At 40.7% G+C, this 10,025-nt stretch overlaps 1 protein-coding gene across 7 annotated transcripts in view; it reads left to right on the forward strand.

Moving 5' to 3' along the window:
- The window catches only part of RREB1 (ras responsive element binding protein 1), an 82,105-nt gene extending 74,914 nt beyond the window's left edge, over window positions 1–7,191 (forward strand). For 6 of the 7 annotated variants that reach the window (XM_073678721.1, XM_073678722.1, XM_073678723.1 and 3 more), the window contains 3 exons: window positions 1,048–1,212; window positions 2,305–3,012; window positions 3,879–7,191. In XM_073678721.1, the coding sequence (XP_073534822.1) occupies window positions 1,048–1,212; window positions 2,305–3,012; window positions 3,879–4,324 (1,319 nt within the window). In that variant the 3' untranslated portion in view covers window positions 4,325–7,191. The remainder of the gene's footprint in view (window positions 1–1,047; window positions 1,213–2,304; window positions 3,013–3,878) is intronic. The other variant, XM_073678724.1, reaches the window with a different exon arrangement.
- The last annotated feature ends 2,834 nt before the right edge of the window (window positions 7,192–10,025 follow it).

The raw sequence follows: 10,025 nt of genomic DNA on the forward strand, positions 1-10,025 counted from the left end.
ATCCGCAGCATAAATTAACACTTTTTACCCTGATTTAACACTCTGCAATGCATGGCCAATCTCCTTACGAATGCACATGTAATACATGCAGATTAGTTGCAGACGATTTCCACTAAAAAGTGCCATAATGGGGTGTACCCTCCACATAGGTTGCGTCTTTGAAAACTCCTGCTTCCATATTGCGGTGGGCAAACATTCCACAATCCTTGACCATCCCCTTGTGCTATCATGCAGGGCAGACGCCTGACTATTCGAGGAATTTAGCAGTACCCTCTAATTCATTTCTGCAGGACTATAGTATTTCTCTCCCGATGATGTGCTTGTGAAATTAGGAGCTGCTTGTTGGATCTGCCGTCTAGTTCCGCAAGTAATGCTGTGCAGCATTCGGATTGATTCACACAGACTTGTTGCAAAAAATGTCTGAAGCTGAAAGTCCATTCCATTCTGCAAAGGGTTGTTTTGGGGGCAGGCACATGGATTTCTGCAAGCCCCATTCAGATGAATGATACATTTCTGCAACAAATCTGTCCTGTGTGAATTCATCCTAATTGTCTTGCATATTTGTGATTAAGAGGCAGAAATCTGCTGACCGTGGGCATTGTCGCTTGATACAAAGCTTTCCTTCCTCGCGGATGACCGTGGCATGGCATGGATATTCGTGTAATTAGGCATAGTGTGGTCACATGACGGCCCGGTAGTAAGGATTGGTCCATGCAATCTCCTAATGCAGATTTAGCTGTTAATTAGCAGCAAAACGAACAACTTGAAGCAGATTAAAGCAGAGTGGGTGCTCATAATGCAGCTTTTGTATCAAGCCTAGAGAGGTTCTCTTGTTCTAAAGGATATTTCTGCCCTCCCCTCTCCCTCCTCTATTGCTTCAACCCACATCACTTCTGACTCCCGTGCCCAGTGCTCTTCCCCAGTATTAGCCCATGCTGCACTATTTCCATCACTGCCTATACATTCTCTCTTTACAGTGCCCTAAAATGTAGAGTTTTGTGTACCTTTCTAGCAAGTGGGATAAATGTATTTTTTTTCCTGCTTCAGGTCAGAAGCCCTACCCATGTGCACAGTGCGATGCCTTCTTTTCTACTAAATCGAACTGTGAGCGCCATCTTTTACGCAAACATGGAGTTGCCAACCTCTCCTTAAGAAGAAACGGTCTTATGGCCCAGTCTAAAGAAAGTGATGTTGGATCTCATGATAGCACAGGTAGCACATTTTAGCTTATTCCTTTTCTAATTAAATAGCTATGGGTCATTGTCTAGATACGTGCCAATGTCACATCTGTATAATACTAGCAGACATAAGGTGGCCATACACATCAGATTGTTCTGGGCCAACAACTATCCAACCCTACAGCCCCAAACATTTGAACGCCCGGCTCGGCTGTGCGTCATGTGCTTTGAGGGGAGTAAGCAGGTTCCCAGACATCTCTGGTGGCAACTTCCCTGAGAACAAAAGGATCTGGCATTTATCATGCAACTGCCTGACCCTTATCTACCCGACGTCATCTGTTGGGGGAAGATTCGAGGGACCTCCATGCACATTAGATGGTCACAGTCCCATTGAAAATGATGGGTTGTGATGACTTTAGCGTGTATGTCTATGTTATTGCTGATTTCACCCAACTCAGTATCTGTATGAAACATGGCATGGCGACAGATCAACACTGTACACTAGACAATTGTGAAATAAAGACTACAGTACATTATAGGAATTCATTTGATCGGTTCCGCGTGTATTTCTCAGCACAGCATTATTAGGTATCAGAAGGCAGAGTTTTGAGTGCGTCACTGAATGTGTGCAGTACCCAAGTTAGGTATAATCCTAAATAATTTTTTTATGTAGATTATTTTCTCATGTTACATAGTTTTTAATTTGTTCTTGGCTATACAGTGACTTGTGGATGGAAAGGGAATATTGAGGGCTGTAGAGTCATTTGCTTCATAGATTTATTTCTGTTTTAGGCCGGGGCTAAATGGCAATTTTGACCACGACACTCTAAAAATCGCTCTGTCACTTCTACATCGCAGTGTGATGCAGATGAATGGTGTCACATTGCTTGTTGCAGTTGCATTACCTTGTGGGTTGCAAAGAGACTGAGATGTTAAAAAAAAATGTGTTTGTTGCAGTACCTTTCGGGGTGCAATGTGACCCCATTCACCTGCATTACGTTGCGATGTTGCAGCAGCATAGATTGAGCTTGGTCGCATGTTGCAGCCAAAATAGCTGTGTAGTGCCTTATTGAGAGGTGGTCCGTGATGGGCAATCTACTAAACTATTGTTAATGTGTCTTTATAGACAGTCAGTCTGATGCGGATTTGTCGGCTGCAGAAGTTGATGTTCTAGACCTGACTTCTGGGGAAAGAGATAAAGCGGAGCAGGCTCCAATAACGGACACTGAGCAGGTATCCAAGAACCAACAGGCTGAGAATCTCACTGTAGACCAAGAGGAGTCCAAGGAGGATGGAGAGGAGCAGTTAGAGGATGATGTCATGAGCAACAAAAGCCTTGACCTTAATTTTGCAAGCAAGCTAATTGAGTTCAAGCTGTCAGCCGGTGAGCAGGCAACCAACAACTCTTGTGATGTTTGTGGCAAAAACTTTAAATTTGCTGCCACTCTTGGCAGACATAAAAGGGCACACTCGTGTGTAAGCAAGGGACAAGAGAAAAATGTTGAAAATGAATTCAATGCGGTATCAACCCCGGTCTGCAATTCCACTCATGTTACTGCTGATGAACAAGGAAGTCCAGATGAAGAGCTCCCTGTTGACTTAAAAATCTCTAAATCTACTATGATAACTGAACTCTTGGGGCCGAAGCAAATGGAGAACGAGGAGAACTCTGAGGAGAAAATGGAAAGGTCATTGGATAAAAGTGATGAAGACAAGGACACCAAGCCAGAGACAAAGGGGACAAAGGCAGACAAACGGAAGAAGATCTGCACAGTCTGTAGTAAACGTTTCTGGTCCCTTCAGGATCTCACAAGACACATGAGATCTCACACAGGTAAGTGGGGTTTCAACTTCACAAAGATTCAGTCTACTGTTCAAGCCCTGTATCTAAATACCCAGGCCAAGACTTAAAGGGGTTTTCCAAAAAACAAAGTTAATTTTAATTAATACATCTTGGAATAAAAATAAGTTCCACAATTGGAAGTTAAAAAAATGTTCCTGTGCTGAGATAATCTTATAACTGTTCCCCTGCTGTGTACTGGGTAATGGCTGTGTCTGACCGTACAGGGACATGGTCTGATCATACCACATCTCCTGGGCAGGAGGGGGGAGCAAAAGAGTATACAGACAGGACAGCAGGGGATCACAGCTGATTCTGTTTTGTGAGGTAAAACATTTCACTGCCTGTGTTTAAACTGTTTTACTTCAAAGAAAGAATCGACTATGATCCCCTGCTGTAATGTCTGTATACTCTTTTGCCAAACCCGTTGACATCCTCCAGTTCGGCCAACAGTCTAGTGTGTATGGGGGCTCCGGTTGACTGGTGGTCGGGAAGAAGCCCATCACTCGTTTCATTTTGAACTGCAAATTGCATTATTCTCCTGGAGATAAGCCACCAGCTGACTTGTCAGTTGGTGGTTTTCTCATTCATAACAAAGGGGTGATTGGCTGAACGAGTGTTCCTGTGCATGGGAGATTTGGCTGAGATTGGGGGCAGCCGAATGATTGGCTGAAGCTTCGTTGGGCCGACCGCCATTCAATTGTATGGCAGGCTTTAGGGTTTTTTTGTCGCCATTTTTCTCATTCATTCACTCTTCACCCCCACCTATGCCTCTGAAATAAAGATACACAGGGTAAAGTAGATACTATATTTGCAAATTCTGTACTAATAAATGCTTTTTATTTATTTATTTTTTGTAGGTGAGCGACCTTACAAATGCCAGACATGCGAACGCACATTTACTCTGAAGCATAGTCTGGTTCGTCATCAGCGAATACACCAGAAAATAAGAGATAATAAAAGCCAAGAGAAAGAAAGCGACAAGGAGGAACGGCTGCTTAGGGGTGATGAAGAAAGCGATGCGGAGTCCATGCAGAGCAGTACTCACCACATATCTGAAAATGAGTGCGATACACCAGCACCTAACAGCCAGGCTGCGGCTAGGAGCAAAAAAAGCCAGTTTTCCAATGTGGATTCTGAGGAGTCATCTCAAAGTAATAAAGCTGCATTCGTAAGAGACACCCTAAAAGAAGGCAAAAAAGATTCAGACACGAAAAATTTAGAGGAGAGTAATAAGGAGCTGGAAAAAGCTACTATGAATCCTATAACCTCAGAGGGATCTCAGTCTATTGTAGGGCCTATATGAGCCAATAATAGGAGGAGCCCTTCCTGTTGTGCAAAGAAAGAATCATACTTACACTTGATCTTTTCAGATGAATTTTCTACAGCAGATTATGGCAGGCCATACCATGTGCCATAACCTTTGTTTAGATACAGAAACTTTATATGGATATTGAGTGCCTTACTACTTTATTATGTGTTTTGGTATTACACTTTTTCAATATTCAGTTTTGTACGTAAAAGAAGATATAACTTTGATGGATCTTCAAAGAGGACATTTCCCATTGATGCATTAAATATGTTTGTGTGTTCATCAATCACTGTCTTTCCGGAGGTGGACTTTTCAGGTTGTGGAGAAAGCAATAAGTTACTGCAGCCAATAACTGGAAGAAAGTCAGTGGACATGCAGAAAAGGTTTTCTACCAGACCTCCTGATCTTCAACATTTCTGAGCTTTGAATTTGCTGTGGACCTTTATGCATTGTACAAGTGCTGGATGAATTTCTTCACAAAGCGTATGGCAGTCGTTATAAGCCAGGAAAAAAAAGGCAGTTCTGAACTTCACAACCCAATCCTGCACATAACATATCTGTATGGTGTTCTTATTGAGTAGTTGTTCTACCTCGGAGAAACACACACAGAGGATTCAGCAGAAACATCACCACCGATGGAACTATCTGCCCACCGATGTCTCAATTCTGTTTGCTTGAATTCAACAGCTTACTAGTCTCTGCATTTTGCAGAACCGTATGGGCAATATTTGCCTTTTTTTTTTTCAAATATTACCAAGAAACTTTTGAGTCCTGGTATTAATAAATATGTAAAAAAAATAAACTTTTTATTATTTTGGATCCTAGCCTTCGACAGTTCTCTCGCGTTGCACCATTCCAACCCTGTTCTCAGTGATAACAGAGGCTTGTGCACAATAAGGCAAATGGAGACTTTCTTGTGTCCTGCCATTGAGGTTGGTGGAGGACAGAAGTGGACTGTGAAAAGAAGCAAAAAGAGTTCTGTCTTCCAATATAAGAGGCCTTACCTTTTCAGGTTTTCATCTTTTTGTTTTAGGCAGGATTGTACTACTGGAGAAAAGGAGGAGCTAGATTAGAATTTGTACTATGGCGCTTGAAGATGAGCCTGTTCAAGAATGGTGTATGTATGTGCATATATATATATATCTAGTGTGCCTGTTGGGTGTATGTGTGTGTGTGTGTGTGTATATGTATATGTTACATATATGTCTACACACTTCGATACAAATACGAATGAGCAGTTTGTTATATATATATATATATATATATATATATATATATATATATATATATATATATATATATATATATACCCTACTGTAACTGTGCAATTTGCCCCCTCGGGTTTTGTGACCTCTACGACGTGAAAATAAGTTCACAGTGTTTGTTATTGAAGACTATATGCCTCCCTTTACACCGATTCTACACACATATCAGATACTTTTTGATTTATCAATGGCTCGGGCTCTGTGTCATGGAGACTGGTATTACGAAGGTCCTCTTCTGGCCACTGGCACATTGCGTGGTTGCTGGGGGTATTATTCTGCATTTCCACAAATCAGTATTTGTGATTATAATCTCAACATTTCACACGTTCTGATTTTTATGCATTTAGTCTAGAGTTTCTTAAACAGACACTGCAGCTATTGAAAATGTGGTAGGGCTGTAGGGGTAGAGTCTTATTCTAATTCATCCGAAATCGAGAGTCTAAGCGGAGGTCAAGTCCGAGAGGGATCGTTCAGTAATACACTGTCACAGTATCTGTGCAATGCCTGACAATCAACTAAATGACCAATATCACAGAGCAGCAGCTAAAGCGATGCCTTTCAAAAATAAACAATTTATGCTCTATGGAAAGCTAATATATTTCTGTATGAGATGAGCAGATCTATAGACACACGTGACTAGCTCTGGAGAATGGTAAATCACAACCAATGATTCCTACTTATTTTTTACCAAGTGTTCTTATTAATCAGAATCAATTAAAGGACAAGTGTATATTTTAGTCATTTTTCTTTTAAGTTGTACGTCTCCAGACCATTGATGTTACATGTTTTACTGTAAAGTGATGTATCAAATCTGATCGGCCCATCAGAACAGCGGGACGTCTGTTAGCAATAATGAAAATGGAATGAAAGCTTTATTTAATGTATGTATACCCTGATAGATAAGATCTTTATCATATGCTTTGTTCTAAATACAAATATATCATAAATGAATTTAATATGAGTTGTTCCCAAACTATTGTGTCTTGGATATTAAACTGTGAAGTATATGCCATGATTGAACTCTGGGTGAATCGTAGATATTTAGTTTGCATGTTCAGCTAATTTTTTTGTCCTTTTTTCCCTTTCTCTTTATTTCCTCTCAGGGCTTTGCAGATTGATTTCTATGAATTATTTTATTAATTTTTGTCACTTCCACGTATCAGAATAAGTGCGCCATATATTTAAAGCCAAGGTCATGAAATCACTACAATGAGCACTTGACTGTCAATGCAATAGAAGCCCCATCACATAGATACTGATCCTGTTATAGCGGGGGGCTACAGAACAGTCACAATTCCAGTGTCCCAATTATTTTTCTTTCTGTCCTCTGACTATACGAACAACATTAGCAACTACATACCATTGTAAGGGGAAGCTATGGTGACAATGTCAAATTTTGTATTTTTCTAAAGGGAACTTCAACTGCTGCTATGCATTGTGTACAAGACTGGTCTATGCCACATGAACAGAGAATCATTTTTGTTTTGGTACTTGTTTTCCTCCTTTTTATTCAGCTGTACAATACATCCAAATTCAGAATGAAATGCTGTTCTTTATGAAACAATCTAAGCAATAAAATATTATATTTAAAATTAATGTACTGGTAGGCTGCACTTTGTGAGTATATTTCTACACCTCTGGCACATAAACATATGAAAGTCATATAAACATAGATGGCAACAATTAATAACACGGGGGGTAACACTTTCAAGTGATCTACACCTCTTAAAGGAGTTATCCAGTTCTATATAATTATTTATTTTACTACGGGCTTAAGAACTAACACTCAGGTAGTTGCTATTGTGCGCAGCGCCAATCTCTGCTGAAACAGAGTGGTCAGAGACAGTACCTGATGCCAGTTGAGCAGCCTATGCTGACGTCACACCAACAGAGCAGTGACTTCTCTTCTGCTCTGCTCTGTTTACGGGGCGTGACTGCCAATTTTATACTGATTGACAGTCGGCTCCCCACTATCTGCGGGGAGTCAACTCTCAAGCCGCATGACGTTGGTCAGTCAGGTCCCATTGACAGAGCAGCCTAGAAGAAGAACTGTTCTGTTGGCGTGAAGCAGCTGAATCACCCGCAGGAGCGGCTTGTGACTGCTCGGAGCTGACGCCAAGTAGAAGAGGAGGTAATTGCCTCTGTTAGCAAGTACCTGCCTGTTAGTTTTTATGCCCATAATAATAAAAATAAAATGGTCCTAGACCATCCCTTTAAAGCGGACCTGTTGTTTTAGGGGACTTTTCCAAATAAGCCGGTGTATATGAGGATTTGGGGCATGAGCATATGGTGTATTATAGACTCTGGCGTACGTACTGAGTTTTGTCAGAGAAAGACGCTCCAGAAAAATGTCGTCTTTGATCGTTTTCTCGATGGCTTTCCCTTTCTGGGTATTTTTATTTTAATTGTATATCTAAAATCAGGAGTGGCTTTCAAACGGAAGACACCTGAAGAATGGTCTGACCGGTCACTTCTCCTCTTCTCTTAGCCACTTTACAGCTTGAACACCTGATGTAGCTAGAAGAAACTGAAGAAGACTGAACATATGTCCAGCAAATTGTTTTGTCATTACAGTGCGTATGTTAATTATTTTTAGCATTTTTTTAATGTTTTTTTCAGATGGGTTCTAACATGAAAAAGTTTCCACGTGCACCTACGCTTAGCGCTATTTCTAATTTGACTTGCATATGGCATTTTTCACCAGTTTTCCTCACTGCAACCTTTAACTCTAATTGTCAGTTTTTCCTGAGCTTAATGTGGAGACTAACTGCTGTCATTTACCATACACCGAACACACAGAGAAGAGGAGATCCTGCTCCCCTACCTCTGTTGTATTCCTTCAAAACCAGTAGCAGCTTACAGGACATTCTTCAGTTGTATATTATTCAGTAGTATATTATACTGAGCAGTGTAGATGTGAATCCAGCACTAGTGTGAGATATAACATTTACTGGAGCCTTCAGCAGTACAATAATCCATGTGTTATGTCTGTATGCCCCTCTAACTCCAGAAATTCTGCCCTCTCCCTTCATTCTTCATAGACTTAAATAGACAGCATATAGCCCAACCACTAAACAAGCTAAATTGTCTAGAATCACTAGACCTCGAGATAGTCTAGTGATATTTTAAGGTGAATCATCGGTTCAGAAGGTGGGACATTGGGATCCTAAGAAATGGCTGATAATTGGAGAAAGGTGAATGATTAGTTCAGCATGAGAGTGGGGTGACTGAGTGGAATAAGAAGCATTTTTTTTTATGTAAAATAGATTACAAAACTTCCTTTTTTGCAAGTACTATTGATTTATGGGAAACGTGTTGAAATGATAGTGATAGAGTATTGTTGCTGCTCTATAAACTGGAAGCTCAACTCTCTAGAGATATCCCAGACTAGCAGTTAGGCAGGAGATAGTAGTCTACATATGTTTCCTGAAATCGGTATGTAGTTTGCTGATAGATAGCCACATGGGAGCTCTACGATTCTCATAATAGGCATTTACTAAGGTATATTACCACATCTGGTCTTTTAAACTCCACCTAATAGATCTGTAAAGGGATAAAAAATTAAGCATTTTAAAGTCGTCACCAGTTTAAAACATAGCTATGAAAATAAAAAAAAATCTCCATCCCAGCACAGACTATAAAGATATGTGTTAGATGAAGTGCAGCCATAAATTTTGCCCTAACCAAGCCTAGCCTGCAAATTTGGGCTCATTTCTTTTCTCTCTGGTGGCTTCTGTAAAAAAAAAAAAAAAAATTCTCAAGAATTCACTAAATGGGCAGGTTCTTCCTGTTATGATGTATGTGCTGTGCGCGGCCTCACACCTGCTTCCCCAAGCTGCTCCTCTGAACAGAGCGGGAAACTTCAGCTGCATCCCCCTCCTCCTTGTCTTCAATTTGCTGTTTAACATTAACCTGAATTTTTTTTTTGAGGCCAAAGAGGTTTCTAAAAATTCAGGCTGATGCAAACAGCCATAATAGAGCTCAGAGCAGGAACTATATATTTAGTACCAAGGACTGACTTTTCTGAGCTTCCAGAACAATATTTGGCTATGTCCTTGGCATTAAATATATATGGATCACTTCTTGCCTGAACAGTTTTAGAGCCATTTTCAGATAGCCTGTAGGCATCTGCAAGGTGAGGAAGATGCCACCTCCCCAAATAATATATTATAGAGTTTCATATATTCTGATGTACGTATTACTAATTTATATAGGACCAAAGGATCGGTCAATAGAGGAAGTTGAGAAACTTTTGTTTCCCGCTGCTGGGTACTGCCAGCAGAGGGTGCCCGCATATGTGAGAAAGTATATAATTGGCCTGTGGGGTGGGGAGAAACCTTGCTTGTTAGTTTTACTGAGGAAAAGGAAGGGAGAGGGCTTGCTGCCATGACTCAGGGAAGGGGAGCAATGCTTTATGCATTGCAGGGTTT

Source organism: Phyllobates terribilis, unplaced genomic scaffold (assembly GCF_046119375.1).
Source record: "Phyllobates terribilis strain yellow unplaced genomic scaffold, ASM4611937v1 Scaffold_4__5_contigs__length_816908805, whole genome shotgun sequence".
NCBI lineage: Eukaryota > Metazoa > Chordata > Amphibia > Anura > Dendrobatidae > Phyllobates > Phyllobates terribilis.